The sequence below is a fragment of the Lissotriton helveticus genome, chromosome 9 (genome assembly GCF_964261635.1).
Source record: "Lissotriton helveticus chromosome 9, aLisHel1.1, whole genome shotgun sequence".
Taxonomy (NCBI): domain Eukaryota; kingdom Metazoa; phylum Chordata; class Amphibia; order Caudata; family Salamandridae; genus Lissotriton; species Lissotriton helveticus.
This window is the reverse complement of record NC_136070.1, coordinates 490,608,088-490,632,298: the sequence shown is the minus strand read 5'-3', so window position 1 is coordinate 490,632,298 and position 24,211 is coordinate 490,608,088. Positions and strand designations below refer to the sequence as shown.

The following is a 24,211-nucleotide window of genomic DNA, read 5'->3' as shown; positions in this document are numbered from 1 at the left end:
TCACATAGTTGATGTGGTTGTTGTAATGTTTTATGAACTGCATTCAAGGTAGCTAAGAGATTATTTTGTATACATACATCATTACACCACAGAAGAGCTATACTTTAGACAAACATTTCATATTATATGTTGCAGATCAACTGTTTATGTTCACAAACACGCATAGCTGTAGATTGCTACATAAGTCTAAAGGTATGATAAGCAGAGTATGTGAGAAAGTGTGAGATAGCTCAGCTCAGAAGACAACATAGTAAATGTTTTATATTCAGGACTTAAATGCATGAGACAAATCCATGCATTGTCTAAGAAAGGGTGCTGCACAGTGACGCGTCTTCCTCTATTCACATTTCCTTCTTTTTTCTTGGCAGTGGCTTTTTAGTCTCCTCGAGGAAAAAGGCGGTGAGACAGAGCGGCATCAATGTCCTGACATCTTCGCAGTGGATTTGTAAGTCTGAGAGTACTTTATCATTGTCTGTTTTTAGTGCTGTGGGAAGTCCATCACTAGAGCTTTATTATGTGCATTAGTGGGAACAGAAAGACTTTCTTTACTTTATAGAATTCGGCTGCTAGGCTCTCTGAACTGGAAGCTTTACTTGAAGAAAATCAATCTATAGTCGATATAATGTATTCGTTTGTGATTTCTTCAGCTACAGCAGTCCTTTTGTGATTATCAAACCATAGCAGTAATGCGCCTTCCAGATAGTATTTAAGTGAGTCTGGTGACATTGACCTTTTAGAGGAAAAATGCCCAGTATAGAAATGTATCATTTATCAAGGATTTCTTGACCTGCTATAGGTCAGTGTTATTTGACAAGTGTATAGATGTGATATATGTGATATGTGTGGATTTCTCCTGGACAAGGTTCTAGGTAATTGCATGTTTTTCTCAGGTTTGAAATTTTGGTGTCTAGTTGCTGCAGTGTCATTCACATGAATTTGGGTACCCGAGAAGTCTTTGAGACAGCAATCCCTCTAATGCATACTTTAAATATTAGTCAGAATGTATGTTGACTTGTGACATACCCTGTTTATGAACTACATAATTAAGGAAGGAGTGCACCTTTCGCCTCTTCTACTCTAACTATGTTATTTCTTACTTCTGCTCACAGAGGAATGGGGCATAATAAACACCAACGTGAGACTACTACTCTCGTAATTTATGCCTCTTCCTCAGACTCAACAATGGTAACACATAGCATATCACAGGCTATACACCACAGGAATTTAGTCCAAGCACAGTGGCTGAAATTGGAAATTCGTGCCCTCCTGTTTTCTCAATCAATTTTTGTTCAGCTTTGCTTTCTTGCCCTAAGTGCACCGGGTATGCCCAGACGGGGGTCCTGGGCTCACTGTGCCACTGGACTCAAGCTAGCCTAGCTGATGAGAGGCGATGCTCTGAAACTGGTCCCAAGATGTTGGTTTTTGGTCCAGGGAGGACCTGGCTTGGCAGTTCGAACTGGACTGTTCCGATGAGGAACAGGGTTAAGACTAATTTGCATATGGCTGGGTCTAAACTGGGGGGGCATGGTGAGCAAAAGAACAATGGATGTAACCCAGATCTCTTGACTGGGCGTTAAGGTTTGATTTACTCAGCATTCCATCCAACATCTGTGTGTCTTTAACACATAATGAGAGACAAAGTAATCCAACAATACCATTAAACACATGTTCACGTATTTGTTAATATAGTAAAATGTCAGATTCCAAGTTTTTTCATCTTACAGCGAACCTAACAAGCAAAAAGCAATGTTTACTGCCTCACATTATACAGCCTGTGAGGTTAACATGATTTTATATAGGGAAACAACTCTCTTAATAGGCATGAGGAAACTGTGTGACTTTACCCCACTACATGAATTTGAAAAATTGCATTCTGGTTTTAGGTATATGCTTATTTTTAAAAACCAATTCACATTGAAAAACACTATGGTATAAATAACAAATGAAACTGTATAGGGTGTAATATTGTGAGCATCATGCCCTACTCAAAGCTTCCCCTCTTAAGTTACAGTCTCTCCCTGTGCTCAACAAAGGTAATAAATAGCATAGTATACTCTGCACAACCGCATATATACTATATAGAATACGTTTGGGTCCTTTATTGTGGAAAATACCATTGCATAAAATCCATAATTCACAGGGAGACGTGAATTATGTTTCCTATTTCAATATGTAATTACAGTCTCTGCAGGGCTTTGCCCTTCGCCCACTGTTAAATTAGTAACATCTTCTCTAAAGCAAAAACAATACCAGAACATTCAAGTTGCATCATGGCCTATTGTTAGTTGAATATTGCAGTACAAGCTGCAAACATTTCTAAGTTCAGTCACTGCTCATTCTTTAAATCAGCAGTATACTTGTGAAACACAAGCCTCAAACGAACATTCTCAATGCACTTAGGACTCAATTTTAGCTGAACATTGCAGTAGTAACTTAACCACACTCCATTTTGTTTAATCAACAATCTAATCATGAAAGCTAAACATTCTAATTAAAAGCAGGACCCACTTTTAGCGCCTACATTCTGACAGTGGCTTTAGCTTTCCTTGATTTCAATAGTTAGTGTATTTTGGTCACTAGAATCAAACAAAAACATCAGCATTGTTTTACTTACTGCATTCATCAAACCTTTTCCAATTTAAAGAAATAACATTATATTCATCCTAATTAAACCAAAATAACCATTTAATATGAAAAAGCATCTGTAACATGTTCCTATATTGACTAAGGCTGTACACAGATGGGTCAATGGCACAACGACTAGTGCAAGTGCTACACCTAGAGGCTGCTATAAACGACTCACATGAACCTCTGTTACATGGTGCATTGGGAGGTCAGGTGCATTAGAGGTTAGGAGTTCAGCCTGCAGTCAAGCCCTATTGCAGCCACCCAAAGCCATGTGCAGCAAGGTTGGACAATCAGGTGTTTGGAAAAAGGGCTTCGCTGAAGGCCACACTCTAAGATGGAAGCATGAAGTGCAAGGTAAAAGACAGTGCAGTGAGGCAGTTACTTGTGTGTGAGGTTGGGCACAGGCCTTGTACCCTAACTTCACTGTTTGTCACTGAAGTTCATGCATAATCGTTCGGGTGCATCGAAGGTTGGGTTATAGGGTCTTGCCAATCCTAGTGTATGGCCGGTGTTGGTTGCACAGAAGTTGCATGGAGCATGCTGGTGCAGACCAAACCAAACTTCCAACTCAACTACGCTTTTTAATTTCAAGTCAATTCTTCTTAAAATTCAAGAAATAAACACACATATTCTACTATTTATGATAAACTGCTCAGATTTTATTCTCCGGACATTAGGTCTTGAACCTGCCAGGTTACAGGCATGACAGGAAGTCTATTTGCTAAGTATTTCCTTTTATCTATATTCTTAGACTAAGTAAACATAGAAGACATACCAAAACCTTGGGGCAGATTTATGAAGGCCTTGCGCCGCCGGTGCGTCATTTTTAACATGGGAAAAAGTGACGCACCGGCGGCGCAAGGCCTTCATAAATCTGCCCCCTAGAATGTACCATTCTACATGCTTTTTGTTTCTCATCCCCATTGTTTTGGAAAGGCAGAAATATATCTATACAATATCAGCTTAGCTGCTTATTTAATGACACCTCAAGTTCTCGACAATATAGTGTATTGCATACAAATATGGTTACTAAGGTATGCAGTAGGGTTAACCAAAATAATCAAAACATTTACTAGATATGAAAGAGGATTGCCTATGTCACCCCAAAAGAAATGAAGGCATACAGTTCCTAGACATCAAATTACAGATGGCAGTATGTAACTGCATCACAAAAAGACAACATTAACCAGAAACACTTTGAATTTATAACTATAGGTAAGGATTGATCATTATTGCCCAGTCTCGATAGGTGTTGGATTTCATACAGTGAAATAAAATGTTGAGTAGTGCAGCAAATATGAAGAAAACATTTGTTCAAACTGATCAATTGCACATGAGCTAGATCATTTGGCAAGGAGAACACAGTGCAATGGACCTTAAAACAACTAAAGACATTGCAGGTTTGAATTCAAAGGCCAAACTATACACTAATGTTAGTAAGTGTATGCCATTAAAAAGCTAATTCAACCCTGATGCGATTAAAATATGTTTACAAATCTAGTGAGATTCCCTGAGTATTATTATGAGGTTGTGAATGCTATCACCTCTACTTGTGACCTTGGCTTCCTTAATAGCTTGCCATCTCAGGTCATCAGGGGTATGTACCTTTTTTCGAAATATTCCAGCAAGTGGCTTTTTCAGCACTGCGCCTGATCCCATTGTTTTGCTGGCCTATTATGAGCACTTTGAGTTTCTTGTCAATTTGGCATTTTATAGAAATGTGCATGGACTACTTATGGCACAGACTACATTAGAGGAATTGCAGTTTGTGAACACTGAGGTATACTACGGAAAAAACGGTATTGTACTATTTTTATATTGAATGTGAAATCACTGGCTCCACAGATTCAATACTTGTAATTGTAATTTTAATTCAATAGAGTCCGTTTTGAACCCAAACACTGTTGGTCCACAGATGACAAATTGATGTATGTCATTGTGTTGACATTTATCCAACTAAGCAATGCCATAGAAAACTGCGCTCAAGTACTAGCACATCATTTCAGCCTCAGAGGTCAAAATTGAGAAACTGCTTTTCACCTAAAAGGAACAAGAACATATGTGATGTTGTAATTATTTCATAACAATATCAAAAAGACCAAACATCTGTCCTTGGTGCACAAGGACTTTATGTGATCCTCCATATAAATACTGTATCAGAAACTGGAACACCTCTACCATCTGTCACCTCTACAGCACCTCCTTCAATGATTACAATATTTCCCAGTTCTGGAAGATGGATTTATATTGCTTTCTTTTTCCAGGCTTGCCCATCTGTCAGTGCCATTTGATCCCTGTTAAATATACATTCGAGTTACTTCTTTTACTTGTATAACTGAGAAAGCTCTGCAGTGGGGCAAGGGTTGAAGCTGGTGATGGGCTGGGCAGCATGAGGATGGATACCTTTATCACAATGTCTTCCATCTCGAGGGGCTCTAGCTCTGCTCTAGCTACTTCCCTATTTAGATGAGATAGCATCTGTTTCTCTCAAGGTAAAATGTGGCTCTCCCTCTGGGTGGTGGTATAGCTGGAAGCTCTAAGAGGGTTCTGGGAATGAATGAGAACAGATATCATCATCATTTGGCATTGCAAGTCAAAGAAAGAAGCCCTAAGGCTGTCCTTTGTTTTGCCAAGTGTTCCTGTCACCTAACCCAAATAGAAAATCCCTGTTAAGTAGCCAGTAGCTGAAAACATCCATGTCTTTCTGGCCCAGAGAGCCTGTGAGAGTAGTGTTGTTAACTGTCAATCAGGAATGTGTATTAAGCCTTCGGAGTGGGACAGAGTTACACACTGGTTCTAAACAAATTTTGGATCAGGCTCCTCATAGGACATACAGTAAAGTTATAGCTAAATTCACTAAATCAGGCACGGCCAGCACCGGTAAAAGTGGTGGATGGTGGAGTGGGGCGTGGGAGATACAAGTTGACAGACGACGGGATAGGTAAAATTAAGTTAAAAAATAAATAAAACCATTTACCTTGCACTCGCCACATTGGACCAGTCAGAGTTGTAGGCACACTTAACACAACATGCAAATGGTGGATTTGATGGGGATTAGGTTAGAAGGCTGGGTGGTTCATAAGAGATGGCGCTGACAGCATGCTTAAACTATAGGGTCCCCAGAGATTGGATTAATAAAGAGGGGACTATGAATAAAGTAAATAGGTGTTGGAGCATGCGAGGACGTATGTGAAGGTTTGGATAGCAGGGGGTTGCTAACTATAACATATGTGTATTAAGAGATCGATAAGTAGAAAGAAATGTAGTTTGGAGAAGAACTAAGTTCATTGGTAGGTAACATTTGTTTCTAAATCTTTTAGACAGAAAAGGGGGATTACACCACCCACAGCCATGACTGATTCCTCATGAAGATACTGGATAGAGGAGAACATCACATACCATTAAGAAACTTGAAATTGATGCATTGCACAAGTGAGTGAAAAGATTTAAAAAGACAGGAAAACATGTTTTTCTAAGGGGATTATTATGAGAGGCCTTTTGATGAAATCCACAAGTGAACGATACTTTTAGATAAATCGATCAGCAAGGCCCTGGGGGACCGGAACCACAATATGGGGGTAACCTAAGGACTCTATGAAACATTTTTTTTTAAATTGCATACTAATGTACAGTGACAATACACAGTTTCAAAATAATGAAACGGGTGAGTGGATGGAGTCACAATCATCAATATAAGAAATGTTATTTGAATTTGTGTACATCAGTGGATTAGAACTAATTTTTTTAATGAGATCAAAAGTTCTTTTGAGATTTTATATAGGTAGGGAGTATTGCGTTGTTTATCTGTTATGTAAATAACTGTGTAAATAATGTATTTATGTAAAGTATATATATACTAGCAGCCCATCCCGACGTTGTCCGGGAGCAATTAGGCTTCAGGGCCCCAGCCCGCACCAACGTTGTCCGTGGGACCCCAAGAACCTTCCTCCATATATTGCAGTATTATACCTCTATGTTTACTTTGTACGCTTTTGTAACCTGCACATGTCCCTTTTTCCTCCTGTAATGCACGGCTTGGCTCACTTTTGTAATGCTCCGTTTGCTTCCTCTTGCTCACGATGTACGCTTTTGTAACCTGCACACGTAACCTTTTCCTCCTGTAACGCACCGTTTGGCTCACTTTTGTAATGCTCTGTTTGCTTCCTCTTGCTCACGATTGTCATTTTTGCTTCATTTTTCCGCCGCTCACCGCTCCTAACTAAATAAATAAATAACCTACCTCATCCGCCGCTCACCGCTCGTCCCCGCCTGTCCGCTGCTCCTCACCGCCTGTCCACCGCTCCTCACCGCCTGTCCACCGCTCCTCACCGCCTGTCTGCCGCTCCTCACCGCCTGTCCGCCGCTCCTCCCCACGCCATGTCCGCCAGTCCTCCTCGCGCTCCTGGACGCCGCTCCTCCCCGCGCTCCTCACGTCAGCACGCACGTCGCGGCCGGCGCTTCTTCCAAGGGACTACTTTTTTTTCGGTACATTTTTTAAATAACGCATATTTATTACGTTTATATAGCCTATGTCCATCTGCACACCCTGACGATTACAACGATGTATCGGGTGTGTGGATTGGCGCTGTGGTTCTCGAGTTTACCCGCCTCAAAGGTTCAAAGTTCTTCCTTTATAATAGTAGTATAGATATATATACATGTATATATATATATACATATATATATTTATTTTTTTATATGTTACTCATTTGTGACGCATGTTTTTTAATTTACAGCCCTGATGAAGTCCTAAGGGACGAAACACATTGACTGGGCTGAATGGAAATAATGAATAAAGTTGGAATCTGAACTCATATGCAAGACTCCTGAATAATTGAATTGCATCAAATTATCAATATTGGATATGTTTTGGAGAGTACAATGTTTAAATTATGTTGATTAATCAAACAGAAATTTCTATATTATAATTTATGCTCCTTTTCAGTTGATGAAATTGTTCTTTATGGATTGTGGCGTCGAAGCAGTGGGGTCACGAAAAGTAGAGTGTATTTGAATTGTAGATATCAATAACAATACACAGTGTGCCATTATGCCAACAGTGCTGGTTCATATATTTTATTCACAAATCTACTTTCATCATTAAATTAGGTTTTTGAAACTAAGTGGAAAACACATTTGAACTAGTTTTCTATCATTTTCCAAATGGAGATTTGAAATTAAGATTTGAATCATAACTAAGCCTGTTCATGGAATACCTAGTCTAATCTGAACAAAAAAAACAGGCCTTGTTGGTATTTATTCACTGGTAGGTCACACTATTCCTAACATGCTGTGTTCTATTCTCTTCTATGTTAAGCACCTATAACTGTGGACTTACTTGGCACACTTTAAGAGGAATTTTTTTAATATATGAGGCTCGGTTTTCCTAAAAGGTTAAGGCATTCCCCTTCCATTCGCACTGGAGTGTTCCTAAACTGAGGCCCAACTGAAGTGCAGGGGTGCTCCTGGCAGCCAATATTTTTACCATACATGTGGGTTATGGTCACTTAATGCAAGCATAGAAATTAACTTGACAGATGAATGTTAAAGTTATTATCGCAAAAAAGTAAAATATCTCATGGACTAGAACCATGAAACCATGGCACAACTCGAAACATTGAAACTCATCATATAGGTAATCCACGACAATAGCATTGGCAGGGAATAAACAAAACAAAAAAACTCATCTGGCAGCTCTACTAAACGATCTACCCATTCTCAATTTATTTGTAACGAACTTTTAACTACTTTTCCAGTGATTCTCTAGTGTTCATCTGAGCTCACCTGGGCATCTTTTCATCTCTCTTATCTATCTTCTGTCCAGCAGCTCATTACATAAAGCAGGTCAAGATCACCAACTGATCCTAATATTGCTTTCCTCCCTATTATGTTTTAATTGTACTGTTATGTTATTTTGTGCATGTTTTTGTGTATTTTCCTTTCTTTCACTCCTTCGGTGATCATGACGAGCCCAGCTTGTCATGAGTCACAGTGGAGCTGTGTTCATGACAAGCTGGGCTTGTCATTACAGCTGTGCTCTGCCCACCCGCGATTGATTCCCCGCCTGTGAGGGCGAATTAATCAGTGGGCGGAGTTGTGACGAGCCCAGCTCGTCATGAGCACAGCTCCACTGTGACTCATGAAGAGCTGGGCTCGTCACAAGCACCACGGCGCCATGCTCACCCCCCGCCCCCGCACTGTGGGGGAATTACCCCCGCAGCGAAGGGGTGAAATTAGACATGCTAACAAATCCAGCACCATTTCCATCTAGCAGACATCTTGAAAAATCCTGCTAGAAGCAACCATATACCAATATCTAAAAAGGTGAAATAACACTGCTCCAACTGTTTAACACGCGGGTTTGCTTAAAATTGAGGCAGAGAGTGAGGGCCATATCAAATACCTCAAACAAAGAGTGCACTAAGTTAAGTTTTGGGGTGATTGGTGTCTTAAGTAGATGAAAAGCTGGAGCACTGCTATTTTACCACGTTATACAGTGGTAAATGAAGGCTTGTCCCAGGAGCATTCGAGGCATCAGCTTTTTTTGACTATATAAATATTATACGAAAACAAACTTAACAGCGCAATTAAAACATAACAGGTACATCGAAACAGACAATCAAAATGGAACACAAAACAACAACCACAACAAATTCCAACATGCTGTAGAAAAACACAGCAACACAAAAAATACAACAAAACACATCACCACCGCAGCAAAATGCACACAACTAATGTGCACTAATGTTCTTGCCACGCATCATTACCATCAGAATGCAGTTTTTATAATAGGGTGGAAAAATATGTTTGGTGCAAGCACTACTTTAATGTACCACAAAAACCTGAAACACCACCAGTCAAAATGTGTTATGATGTGGCCTATTTTCTTAAGTTGCTGCTCGTAGTGTTCCCTTTGTGTGATACGGGTCCTAAGCTTCTGTTTAGGAAAACTTTAAAACCTGGCTTTTTTCATGATCCCTCCCTCCGTTTTTTGACTCAGTCTTTAACCAGTGTCAAAAACGCCATGTTGTAAGTAAGCTATAACAAACGCAAGTCAAGCATTTCAAACCAGATGCATTCCGCTTTTTCTTCCTCACATTAACCCACTTGCATTTGATTTTGGAAGTAGTAATAGAAATATTTGCCGCATATAAAATATAACTCAGTAGTGAGTATTTAATTGCTGAATCTTGGATTACATTCTACTGCGGAAAGTGACCAATTATTTTTCATTTTTGCCAATCTATTAATCCTATAATTACATACATCTGGCATTACTGTTTTTTTTATAGAGATTACTGGTTTATGCATAAACAATTGTATCTTTATAAATGTATAGTATTAAGCAAATACCTCTTGTTGATTCGTCTTCAATTGGTTGCTTGAAAAGAGTAATGTCTTTAAAGGTGCACAGGAATAAAACCACTTTCTCGTGCTCATTTCTAATTGGTGCAATTTGCATGTAAAACCAAACAGGAGTTCCTGGAAAACATAAGCGCATGTAATGTCATACAGGCTGATTGTCTTCATAATGTAATCAAATAGGGGAAAAAACAGAAATGGATTTGCTAAAACACATTTAACTTCACAGAAATACTGACACTAACTTTTAATGTCACTTCATTTATGACTTTTCCAGCCTTCTAAACCTCATAACTCAACTCACCAAAAGGAAACATCCATTTCAATAGGATGATCAAAAGTAAGCCTTTAAGCATCTGTCAGTATGTCTGCAACAATCCTCATGCATCCTGATCTTATATTATTAGAACAATGTTATAGCAAAGACACCCTGAAACTGAAGCCCTTAATCTTGTTATGTTATGTTAACGTTTATTTATAGAGCGCGCGGCTACTCCCTGGAGTGTCCCGGCGCTAAAACATCCAGATGTCACGTAACATAGAACACAACCAATCCACTGCTAATGACTCACAGCTGAAAGACCCATGTCTTAAGACTTTTCCTAAAGGAAAGAAGATCCGGACTCTGTCTGATCGCAAACGGAAGGCTGTTCGACAGCCGTGAGGCAGTCTGTAGTTTCTCCAGAACAGAACTTCTCTAGCACAGATAGCATTTACACTGTTAATGCTGTTAGGAACACAGCTGCACCCTGAAGCTAGTTGGAGTGTGGACCACATGAATGTGATATACCAGAGCGTGCATGCCAGGTGGTCTCTTGCTTACCAAAGGGGATGATGGACGGAGCGTTTGAGCAAATCAAACACTCACAGCCAGTCAACTGATCTGGGTTTAATCCATCATCATTCTTTAGCTCACTCCACCACCCCAGTTCAGACATGGCCATATGCAAATCAGTCTGACCCAGTGCCTCATGGGAACAGTCTAGCCCGAACTGCCAAGCCATGTCTTCCCTGGACCGGAAACAAGCATCCTGGGACCGGTTTCAGGTTCATAACCCTCATCAGGCAGGCTATCTTGAATCCAGTGGCAGAGTGAGCAAGAGACCCACGTCTGGGCATACCCTGCCAATTTAGGGCGAACAAAGCAATACCAAAGGGGATGATGGACGGAGCGTTTGAGCAAATCAAACACTCACCCCCAGTCAACTGATCTGGGTTTAATCCATCATCATTCTTTAGCTCACTCCACCACCCCAGTTCAGACATGGCCATATGCAAATCAGTCTGACCCTGTGCCTCATGGGAACAGTCCAGCCCGAACTGCCAAGCCATGTCTTCCCTGGACCGGAAACAAGCATCCTGGCACCGGTTTCTGGTTCATAACCCTCATCAGCCAGGCTATCTTGAATCCAGTGGAAGAGTGAGCAAGGGACCCACGTCTGGGCATACCCTGCCAACTTAGGGCGAACAAAGCGATACCAAAGGGGATGATGGACGGAGCGTTAGAGCAAATGAAGATCTAGCAAAACTGCACAGAAAAGGTACTCTCCTTTTCCATCAGAACACACTATACCTTCCAGATAAGTATCTGCAACATGTTATAGGTTGGTGTCATCATATCTCAGAAGTAGGGTATCTTGCACAGAGGAAAATGAAAGACTTGCTGGACCATTATTTTTGGAGGTCAAACTTGCACAGACGGTAAGGAAGTTTACCTCTCAATATTCCGTCTATGCTCAGACCAAGAGTTCCAATACCAGACCAGCAATACTACTTTAGTTTTCTAGATACCACAACATCCATTGGCAATGATTCCCATGGAGTTCACTGTGGAATGTCCTGTTTCATATGACTTCAATCCCCTATTGATGGAAGTAGATTATTTCAGAACGGTGGGACATTCTATTTTGGAGAGAAAGTGGATTATTTATTGGGGTAAATGTTAGTCCACCACAAGTAATAGTAATAGTGGCACTAATCTTGTTAGGTCCAGCAAAGGTTTCTGTAATTTAAACCTGGGCTCGACCAGCAGAAGCTTAAGCACAGAGCAGACAGGTGTAATTTAAGAAAATTTGTAAAGCATTTAGAAGTACCGAACCTGTTAAAAAGTCAAAAACACAATAAAAATCCCACTCTAGTTGTTGTAGAGATTATTTTACTGAACATAACGACATTGGAATGACAAAAATCCAATCAAGGGAACCAAAGATATGAATTAAATTCTAGCACCAAACAGCACAAAGCGCCAACCACTTGCAACTGGTTGTGTTACACTGGAATAAAGTTAAAGTCTAAGGATGACTGTGATGGGGTGTGGGTTGAATGCAAGGCCAAGGCAGGTCCTGGTCAAAGAGTTATTCTTAGACTTGGTATTTTTCTGAGAGGGTACAGCTGTCAGTGGGCACAGTAACAGCCTGGATCTGAAGAGGAGGTCATCGACGACAAGTTGGTGAAGAGCAAAGTCTTGATGAATTGGTCGACGAAGGTCGAAAACATTCATAGAAGGAAAAGTGAAGAGTTAGTTCCCAGGAACCATCAACCTCAATTTAATATTGCTTTGCATTAGGTCTGATGAAGATTTCTGCCTTTGGACTTAGTCTCCGTTCTGAAAATCTGAATCTTTCAGCGGGGCAAGGCTGTGGGCTGTAGCCGGAGAGGGTTTGACTTCATCTGATGCCACTCGGCAATGGCCCATTGTATTTGATGTGCCGCAGCAGAGAAGAATGTAGTGGGAGCTAGAGCGGAGTCTGGCCAACTGGTGATGCACTCTCTGCAGATCGGCTTGTATGTAGGTCCTACTGTTCTATTGGCTCTCTAGGCAGTAATCTTTAAAAAGAATTTCTAAGTCAGGAAGAAGGACTACAGTCTGAAAATTATCTAAGGGTAGCAGGACCAAAAGGCCACCAAATGAAGGTCAGGACTCATTTCAAGAGAAAACACTCTCAAGGTCCAAGGAAGGTCTAGGCAGATCTGGTGAGCTGGGCTCTTCAGGAAAGTGAGACTCTTGTAGCTTTTGTATCTCTATAGCTTAACAGGAGGCCAGCAACTGACCCTTAGAGTCCACTTCTTGGTCCTGGGTACAAGTGTCAGCAGCTCCGGCCTCTGGGGATCTCTTCACAGGTCATAGCAGCAGGTGCATTCCTTCTTCTTTCTTCTACAGGTCATGGTGTTCTGAAGAGGGCCAGCAAGTTGGCAGGGGAAACTCCTAGCCATTCCCTAAATAATGAGGCAAAAGTTCCCATGGGAGACCCTATCCACTTTTGCAGCACTTCCTGTGTTTTGTACTGTACACTATACCACAGTGCCCCTCTGTGCTTGAAACTAACATGGTGGAACCTTTTTGTTCCCTGTGCAGAGGTCCCTGCTATGTCCACCTAGGGGTATGGCTATGATAATGGACAACCCCTCCCTTCTGGTCAGTCAAAACCAATTGTGGGGACCACCCCCCTTTTCCACTGGGAATAGTGTCTGGCTGGCTAAAAGAACAATAGAGGGGGCAGGCACAGGTGTGAGCCAGATCTACCTGTGATAGTGTAGGAACCTTTTGAATTTCATTAAGTGCCTGGGCATAGCACAGATGCCATCCTGTCAGGGGAAAAAACCATCACCCCACACCCACGCCTTTTGCCTATTGTCAGGAATCAATTCACATTTCACCACAGGGGAGCCATCAACAGTCAGGTGGCATTGAAAACTGGCAGAAAAACACACGTGGCACATGTTGGAAATTGACATCTTTCGATATGTGTCATGCTCACGCTAGCTGTATGAATTCCGACTTTACCATTAAGTTGGACCTTAAAGTACTATTAAAATGAGAAATTTAGTCATTTTTATACTTATTTCCAAACTGAAGCTAAGCATCATAAGGTGTTATATTGTAACCCCACACTTTGCTATGGGAGAGCCAGCATTACCACAGTAAAAAAAGACTTTGGAGAATTTTCACTGCCAGGCCATATAAAAGAAAAGTACACATGCCCTATTTTTTTAGATAACATTCATCCTGCCTTATGGGGATGTAGGGCCTATTTAGGGGTGACTTGTAATTATTAAAAAGTAAGCTTTAGGCCTTACAAAGGTTTATTTTGCCAGGTCGAATTGGCAGTTTTGAAACTTCATACACAGATTGCAGGGGCAGACTGCAGACATGCTTTGCACTGTCATTAGTGGTAGCAGTACAATATGTGCTGTAGTTCACAATTGGCATTCAACTTAAAGGCCCTGGTTAGACTATATCCCAAATACAAGTTATGTACGGGTAAGTAAAATATGCCACTCAAGAGTGCAGCCATTTCGGAAACATTGTAGGGGCCATAGCATATGGACTGGAGGCGGTTAACAGTGCTCCAGAGTAAAAATAACAGCAGCATCAGTCCAGAAAAAAACTGAAGTGATCTTACAAAAAGAGGCATTTTCTCACAATTCACCCTGAGAAATTACCCCGGCTTTAGAACTTGCTAACATTTTTTTTAAACATCCTTTGATTACATGGTTTAGTTTTGATTATCATGGATTGTGGCTCTATTTTGTGATTGAATTGATGAAACAAGTTAGTTCATTTTAAGGCAATCTGCAACCTACCACAGGCAGCCATATTCATAAAGGTAAATTTCCACATGCAGATTTACTTTTATACTTTTTAGTAACTTTACTATTTTTGACTATTCACCATTTACAAGTGTAAAGTTACTCAAAAGTGTCGACCTATATGTTCCCACCCCTGGAATTCAGGGGGTGGAGCCTAAATTACCGCTGTATAGTTACTACTTGTAATTTTTCACATGTACTGGGAGGTTTCACCTCTAGGGCTGGCATCTCCTTACAGTAAAGTATAGGAAAACGTTTAAAGATTATGAACCTTTAAAAAAAATAGTAATATATTTGTATTTGAATTCTAATGCAAATGAATGTGAACATTTTTTACAGACAAAAATGTTAAAAATGCAACCGCCTTAAAACCTTTTTTAATTTTGAAATGAATATTTATACAGACTATGGAAAATTTTATTTACTTTTTTTAAGATTTAGATTAAAACAATTCCCACCTAAAGAATAAAATATATATTTGTTATGTATGTGTAGAATTAAATTATTTCTTAAATTAAAATATCCATTAATGTTATAATTACTCATTTGGAAATTGTAAAACAATAATTTCATATTGTATAATATACCTCATTTTTAAAAATAAATGTAACATTAAAAAAGTGTATTCATATTTTTATAAAACTAAAATAAGTTAATTCATTTTAACATTAGTTCGCATGGTTTTTTATTTTAAGTGTCTGTCGCCATTATTGTCTATGAGAAAGTGTTGCATTACCAGTGATTGGCCAGGTTATGTTATGCATATTTAGGGCTCTCGGATTTATGGCATTTCTTTTTTTGAAATTTCTGTCTTTAATTATCCATATTTATTTTGTGATTCTTTTTTCTGTGTATTTCAATATTTATGTTGGGTTTTGTGAAAAAATCAAGCTGAAAGTTGTATATTAACAAATGTAATAAATGTCCACTAATAATTGAACACCAGACAGGTTTCATTGACATAAATACCTGTTAATGATAAATTAATGCACTGGTTTGAAAACAAGTACATTTTAGTATCAACCTTGTCCGCACCTACAGCTGCTCGAGCCTCATTAGGAAATTCTCTTTTTTGACTCGCTTACCTATCAATCTGCACAGCTATTGACCTGGAAATCAGGACTATCATCATTTAGAACAGAGGTCTTCAAACTTTTTAGCCCTGAGCCCCCCCTAAGCACAATGTTTTGAAGTTGGGCCCCCCTCCAAAACTATATGGCAAGGATTTGCGGAGGGATGATCAATGGGGGCGGGGATCATGTTATCACTTCTGGATTGCTTTTCTGTAGCTCGTAATCCACACTGAATGTGGGATTTATAAAAATGCAACAGCATCAAACAAGAATAGAATTGATCCAAAACACTACTGCCCATAATTGGGTGCTATGGGCTTCAATGCACTCCATCTGCTGCATTAATGATGACTGCAGCCCTTAGAAGCGGTCTATCTCCTCTTCTTTCACTCCTTCACCACAATGTCTGACCATCACTACAATCTCGCAACAAGCCCAGTCTCTTTCTGAAAGAAAATGAGCTAATGCATGCCGCCCACCTTTTTTGTACCAAGGGCACCATCTGTCCTAATGCTAGCAAAGGAAAATGAGCCCCCATGCACCCTTTTTATTGTAAAACATTCAAACTTGTGATGTAGTGGACCCCTGGGCAAACGTGTCACTGCACCTATTTCACTAATGATAGGTACAGACGTTTGTTAACAACATGGCATCTCACACCACCACTCTCAATGCTATCTCTCATCATCTCTCTCCCTCTCATCTCCCTGCATCCCTCATCTCTCTGATGTACAAATCAAGGCATCTCCTCACCACTAACTTTTCCTCTCCCTTAGGTCATTGCGCCAAGGTTTCAAAGAAGCACTGGCATAGCTGCATCTGCTGCACCAATAATACCTACAGCTTCAGACTGTCCACTCTTCCCACTCAACTGGGCCATTACTTTAATTTATTTTATTTTATTTTATTTCACTTCCAGGCCAGATGCCCAAACAGGCTTTCTGCCACTTTGTGTAAAAAATAGCAACAAAAAAGCACATTTACCCCTCCCTCATCCCCTGTTGCTTAGGTCCTGTTCTGTGTGCAACAATAGTGACTTGAGCACTGATGCTAGTAAGCAAAATGGACCCTGTGTTCTGAGACCGAGAGCCAGAGCCCTCAGAACAAGAGCACAAGCAGCCCTAAACCTGTTTTGGCCCACTTGCCCTGGTCAGTCGGGTGAGTGAGGCCTATGATGGAGTGAGCACAGGACCCAGGTCTAGGCTCTTACAGCGTGGAGCTGAAGAAAGCACAAAAGGAATGGGTGAAAAACGTGGATTTCTCTCTACTACTGGTAACTGTTTGAGGCTGCATTCCAGTCCATATTTTTTTTGCTCGCCATACCATCTCTGACAGGCACCAGCCATGCTCCAATTTTTGCATCTCTGTGAATAACATGCTCTAATTTTAACTCAATGATATCCCCTTTATCTGCCTGTGAAAGTTGAAAGGTTGGACAACCCTGCTTGAATCCCTAATCTCTTCAGGTTGCTCGTAGATATCTGTAGATAGCACAAAAATGGCATATATACCTACCTACATACACCCAGCTGTATATAATGAGCAGTAAGCAGGTTAATATATGGAAGGTTCATTTTGTTATTTGATGTCAAAATATAATCTTTCGTTTGTGCATTTTACTTCTAATAGTGCTGCCCGATATCACTGGCTTAACATCGCCAATAAATAAATAAAACTCTATTCAGATGTATGTTATAATTCAATACACTGGTCTAAATGTTTGAACTTTTCTGTACAAAGCAAAATTCTTTTGGCATAGCACAGCCTTTTAACCACCATATAATGGGTATTTATTGTGGCTTACATGTTGAAGTGGAAGTGTTGCTGGATACTCCTGCTATCTACTTGTTGATGAGTGTGGGGTGTCATAATGGCATTTTTGACCCTTGCCGATTTCCACCAATCCCCATCAAATATTTATTTATTTTTATAGTTTTTTATAGCGCAAACATAACCCTTGCGTGTATCAGAGCGCTTTACAAATTTACATAATGCTTACAATAATAACAATTATATCATATTTGAAGAAGAAAAATACAGGATAAAGGCAGCACCCAGAAAAGGGAGGGTAACGACCTAAAATAATCTATTATGACAATTTAATTCAACAGAAAGTTCAAATTTGATCAGCCTTTTAAAGTCTGAGGGCCTGTATAAGATTTGAAAAGGTCCAGTCTGCCACAGCACTGTATTGGGTAAAAGTCTGGGGTGAAAGTGTGGTGCTCCTGTTCAGCTCTTTGTAGCAGCCGAGTCGATATATGTGTGCTAACTTACAAAAGGAGGTTGCAGGGGGCCGATGCAGCCCACTCAGCACAATGGTAGGTGCGCGCCTGTCTTGGACGCCGAATTCACACTCACTGACCCTGCTCATGTCACTCGGAATTACAGTCTAGGCGCGTTTTTATGGGCTTTAACTGCTGCATTTAAATTACGACAACCTAGAAACGCTCCTTTTGCGCATCCAAGCTGTCTTCATTTACATGTAATTGAAGACCCCATTGGCGCCCCCCTGGGAATGCTTCCACGCCCCCCCAGCGGGGCGCGCCCCACAGTTTGAAGACCTCTGATTTAGAATCACTCAAAAAACAAACACATTTCTGTTTTTATCAATATCTAAAAATGTATACTGATAGTTAAATAGATAGTTTTCTGTCTGTACGAATCTGTAAAAATCAGTATAAACGGAAAACTGGAAGCCTTATGCATATTTGTAGAGTGCTCTAACACCTGGGAGAATACCCTATCGCTGAGCAGTTGTGAATCTAGCTCGGAAAGCCAAGTCCACAGCTGTTTTCGGAATTCAAGAAGTGAGGAGGCCCTTATGTCTAGTAGCAAGCCGTTTCACATTTTAAGAGCGATGTAGGAGAAGGTTCGACCGCTGGATCTGGTTTTTCATATGCATGGGATGTGTGCAAGCAGGATTCCAGATGTGCGAGGTGTCTGGAAGGTTTGCGAAAGCAGATGCAATTGTTCGAGTATGCTGGGCGAGTGTTGTGTAGTGCCTTGAAAGTGTGGTTGAAGGGTTTGAATTGTGCTAGTTTGTGTATAGGGAGTCGGTGAATCTCCTTCAGGTATGGTGTGATGTGGGTTCTGAGTGGGAGATTGATTCTGGCTGACAAAATTCTGAAGGATCTGCGGCCATCTGGTACGTTGTTTGATGATAGAGCTGTAGGGGGTGTTTCGCTAGTCCAGCTTGTACATGATGTTGTCTGAGTGCCAATTGGGAGCCCTTTGAAAAGGTTCCTTAGTGTTTTCATAGTATGGTAGTATGAGGCAGTGACAGTGTTGACTTGAAAAGTTATGTTGAGTTTGCTGTTGATAATGATTTTGAGGTTTTTGGCGAGGGTGATCGGAGTGGGTGTTGGTCCTAGCTCTAATTGACACCATGTGGAGTCCCACAGTGAAGTGTTCTTCCCGAAGTTCATGGTTTTGGTCTTGTCAGTGTTCCGCTTCAGACAGTTGGTCTTCATCTAGTGGACAATCTCAGTAATGCAGGCATTGAACTTGATCTAGGTACTAGGCATCTTGTCCATGAGGAAGAGAATGAGTTGTGTGTCATTGGTGTAAGACAGGGTGTTAATTTCATTAGAGTGGATGATGCCGGCTAGAGGCATCATGAATACACTGAAAGGGGTCAGGCTCAGGGAGAAGCCTTTCAGAACTCTGCACATGAGGTTTTGGGCATCCAAGGTATACACTGCCAAGCTGACTGACTGGGTTATTTTAAGGCAGGAGTACATTTACTACTGTTTTGGGTTATTTTCTTTACTGTAGTATCTATAGAGGTGCAAATTGTGAATAGCAATGGGCTTACTTTGTGGGTTTTGAATATCTCTCCCTAAACCCTTCCTTAATCCCCCTTAACCCCTTTCATTTAGTAGTAAATATTATCAATTTTCCAGCCACATGCACCAGTCCCTCCCATATTTACTACTAAAATATATACCTACGTGGGTGGAGGGCTCTCCAGCAGGGGCACACATTTCTGCACATGATTGATTTAGGTGAAAACATAGACCTCCACATGCAGGTTTATGAATTGCACTCTGTGGTATATAAGTAGTACTACTGTAGTGTTACTAACCATACCACAAAATGCCATTTCTGAATATGCCCCAGAGAAGTTAAGCTAAACAAGTAAGATGTTTTCCAATGATTGATCCATCAGGGTGGAGCAAGTGGATTGCCATGGCTAAATTTTTCTATGTTTATTCATTGCATACCTTGTATAGGACTTCTCCTTTCCACTGTGCTTTTAGCAGCCATTCACATTGTTACCACATAGTGTAGCTCCCTCTTAGGTGACTTCCTTATCACAAATGTTATCTCACATTCAAGCCAAAAATAAATAAGTACACAAACACCTTCGGGTGGCTAAATTCACTAAGAAGAAGTCAGCAGATATCCACATGCACCTCAGTCCTCAGTATAACTGTCAACAGATTTCTTTTCAATACTAGTGAGTCACCAAAAACTCACTGCTAAAAATGTAGGTTCCTTTTAGGTTCTGCAATCTGCTGTGGCAAATTCACTCAGTAGCACATGCCTCACGTGAAATATGGTGGATATTCTCGGCAAATACTTCCTCCTCCTCCACCCATGGTACATGGGCCACTGAAATAAGAGGTGCAGTCCATTCTGGATGTCAAGGTGTAACATGAGCAACTTGAGTATTTGGCTGAGTGGGAAGGTTATGAGATTTCAGAACGCTCCTGGGAGCCAGGCTCCTTTACTCATGCCCCCAGTTGATTAGGGAATTTCATGCTAGATACCTGAAAAAACTTAAAACCCTTTACTATGTTCATTTAGGTAACAAGTGTTTGATAATAGTTGGTTTTGCTCTTTTTTGACTCTGTAGACTAGATGACACCGGTTTGAAAAGTCTAACAGTTGAGACGCGTTTGGTTGATGAGAGGTAAGATCTTTGAGGAGATCACGAGATAGAAGGAACTACAGAGTGTTTTTTTCACTGAGTCTTCACTTAGTATTTCACTTAGTATTGACTATCGATGGTATTGGCTGTTTTTCTTACAGGATTGCAAAAGACTGAGTTGTACATAGTGCCTAAGTGAGTATAAATAGGTATAGAGCACTTTTGGTCTTTTGTGTTTGATGGTGATTGTGGCACTTTGGTGTAAATAGAGTATTTTTTTGGTTTTTGGTTTGGGTTGTGATGTGAGCAGACAATCTTGTTTTATACGCGATCATGTTTTAGATGGAATAAGTATACCTTCATTGTTATGTTTTGATGGTAGATTGTGGGTGCAACAACAATCGTACTGAGGATGGTCTTGGTAAAAAAACTTGGGAAAGACCGAAACGTTGACGCTGCTACGCCATTTTTGATTTCTTGATGCCATTATAGGAATCGAAACAACTGGAACAATATGAACTATTATTGTATGGCTAATCGAATGTATTGTCCATACCTATGATCAAATGGTGTAGAAACTACTGCAAAAAAGCGGCTGAATTTCAACAGTAGTTTTTTGTGTTGCCTTAAAGAAATGTGTTTAAATTGATTTATATGTTCCTCAATAATTGAGCTTGACGTGAATGTAATGAACTTGATATATGATATATGAAAAATGAAATATTTTTGATAAAAAATAACTCAGTTTCGCGTGTAGATAATTTATGAGTTCACTTCATGTGACAATTAATAATTAATAAGCACCATATGGAATAATTCCTTAAGGTTCAACTTTCTATGTTATACGATATTTGGGACAACTCCTGTACAATCACCCAGCATTCTAAAGGGGTTGCTAAAACAGCATTTTGGGAATACATGCACCTTGTTACCCACAGGTGCATTACTATGGATTAATTTGCTAATAGATTCATTCTTCATAACCCATTTTATAGGTATAAAGCATATCTAGACTCTATTCAACCCATCGTTGGCTAGGTCACTGTTCATTAAGTTGTGTTTTGGAGTCCATACAATTAATATGCACACAGCTAGGTGGGATAATGGCTCTAACTATGCAGCTTTATTAGAGCTGTAAACCAATATTGCTGTTGAAAACATTAAACATGACCTATTTTACTGTTCAACTTAAGTAAAACCCGGATGAAATGTATAAGACATATGTGCCTCACCCTAGGTTTTTGAGCACTCCGATTATTTTTAACTGATACCTCGCCTCTTATTGTCTGCAGACTGAGCAGAGTTTTGCACGTTAATTAGAAAAATGAAAGGCAAGAGCTTTAATTCATTATAGAAAATGCTGGGGTCTTGGAATAGATGTTTTATTGAAAATATTCACATTATTTTCTGACATGCACATACTAGCTTATATCTTACATTCACTTTGTGATATCTTATTGCATGTTAAAAAAAATGCCTTTTGTTAGGTATACAGTTGCTGCATTATTAATGATTGATCGTCACGCACTTATGCTTGGGCACAAGGTTTTTTTCTCCATGACACCAGGTCCACTAGTTCTACAGGAGGATTGCTAGCTTAGTCGGATGGTGTAGCGTACCGTTTTCAAAATCTTTGTCACTGGTCTGGACTTGATGCAAACTTTCCATTGAACCCCGCTTTCTTTCTGTCCTTCCTATGCTATTTTGTACACCATTGATAATATGATAATGAATTGTGTAATACTGCATGTTTTATTTATGTACAACTTGTTAAGGTTTTTAACCAAACAAAAGCACTTGTAAAGAGAGAGAAGTGGGTGGTGACTCCAGAAAGAGGGCCTCAACTCTAATACAAGTAAGAGAGGCACAGACAAGAACTTAGTCTGATCAATCAAAAATCTACATAAACAAAAACCTTGTTTTGAGGTACACACATTTATAAATCAAACAATGCTAATTACAAAAGCATGTTTCATTGTTTAAGGACTAAACAAGTTAGTCACCTTGGGCACGATTTGTTGATGTTTGTTGTCACACCCGTATAAAAACAGATAGATTTTTGTGTTGAATATGTTTTGCTTTTTGAAAAATGTATCTTTTGAAAAACTCTGTGAATACTTAAAAATGAAAACTTTACCCAATATTATTATTGTTTATCCATGTCAAATTATTTTCCTGTTTCAATCAAACTGGTGCACTCTTTGATCACAGTTTGAGAGATAAAAGAGTACTAAACACTACTGATAAGTCATTGTTCTCAAGGGAATTTTCTTACAGTTATTTAGTACAGTGAGGGTCCCATAATGGATACATGCTTCACCATTAAACGGAATGCTGAAAGACAATGAAAACTCCCCAAAATTAAAAAAGATGGCAGAAAATTGCTGCCCTGCACATCTAACATTCCGGACCTTATTTGAAAAGCACAACTAGAAAAAAATCACTTGCAAAGGAAAAACACCAGGGATAGCTAATAGACCACAAAATAATTGTCCAACATCCTACCATAATATCTAACAACACTTAAGCCTGGGCAGGTTCCCTTGCTGGAGAAAATTAAGGTGGCTGGGACAATGTTGCATAAATACATGCTGATACACAGTCTTTGCAATTGATAACATGAAAGAAAGACAATCAGAATCAGCCATTGCATAAATCTGTGTGATAATTGTTTAAAAATAACAGTTGGGAAGAAATGCAATGCAATGCTAGTGATATATTAAACTGTAAAACATTATCTTATAACATTTATATATCGATTGTGTGGTTTAATATACATACTGTTTTTCTTGTACAGAAGAACTTCAAAGCAGTTAGACTCGTAGTTATCAAACGTCTGCCTAACTTTCTGAATGGTCTTCTTATCCGTCAATTCTCCATACATAAAACTAGAAAACAAAAATTACTGAATATTTTAACAGAAATACAACTATGTTAAGCTACTATGCTCTTTCAAATGGCATGCTTAAGTTGTAACATGTGCGCTATCTTCTGTCATCATCCAGTGCAACATCTCTTATGTCACTGCTAGATACAATAAGAGTGATATAGATTACTCAATTGCAATACAAATTTGCACCATATATGTAATAAATATGTAGATGAAAGATGCACTATCTCAATAAAGCAAATATCAAAGATAAATATAAAAATGACATAAGCATTTTCTGCTGCATTTGGTTTTGTCACTACTGTACTTTACAGTTCGGATGCATCTTAGGGCAGTTCACAAACCATTACGTGAAAATGTCACAGACTGGTTGTGAGCCGCCCAGCATTTTTCAATGCAGCTGACATACAAATCTGTCACATCACAAAGGAATGTTCACAGAAGGTTACAACACCTCATTCCTCGTGAATATTAAAGAAGGAGAAAGCATGTGAACGCAGAGAAGAAGGAACAGGAGACCCCTAACCCTGCATTTACAATCCTACAATGTGAACTTATTTAAAGTGGCCCATCTCCAAGTGTCTTTGGACTCCTTGCAGTATCTATATTATTTGCTAGCATAATAAATGCCTAACCACTTTGAGACTATCTAAGGTATAGTTGTTACAGATGAGGACCCTTGATTGATTAATAGATTAGATCCTCTGTGTATTGAATGCATATCTCTGCAATAATTTGATATCACTAATTGCTGTGTCTAACCACATCCCATATTTAATTGTCATTATTCCATTC

The 24,211-nt window shown here is 39.7% G+C and overlaps 1 protein-coding gene across 1 annotated transcript in view; it reads right to left on the bottom strand.

The window, feature by feature from the left end:
- KCNH5 (potassium voltage-gated channel subfamily H member 5) overlaps positions 1–24,211 on the bottom strand; it is an 875,857-nt gene that overhangs the window by 623,834 nt on the left and 227,812 nt on the right. The window contains exons 3-4 of the mRNA XM_078660326.1: positions 23,308–23,414; positions 9,982–10,110 (exon numbers count right to left, since the gene is read on the bottom strand). Coding sequence (XP_078516452.1) covers positions 9,982–10,110; positions 23,308–23,414 — 236 coding nt within the window. The remainder of the gene's footprint in view (positions 1–9,981; positions 10,111–23,307; positions 23,415–24,211) is intronic.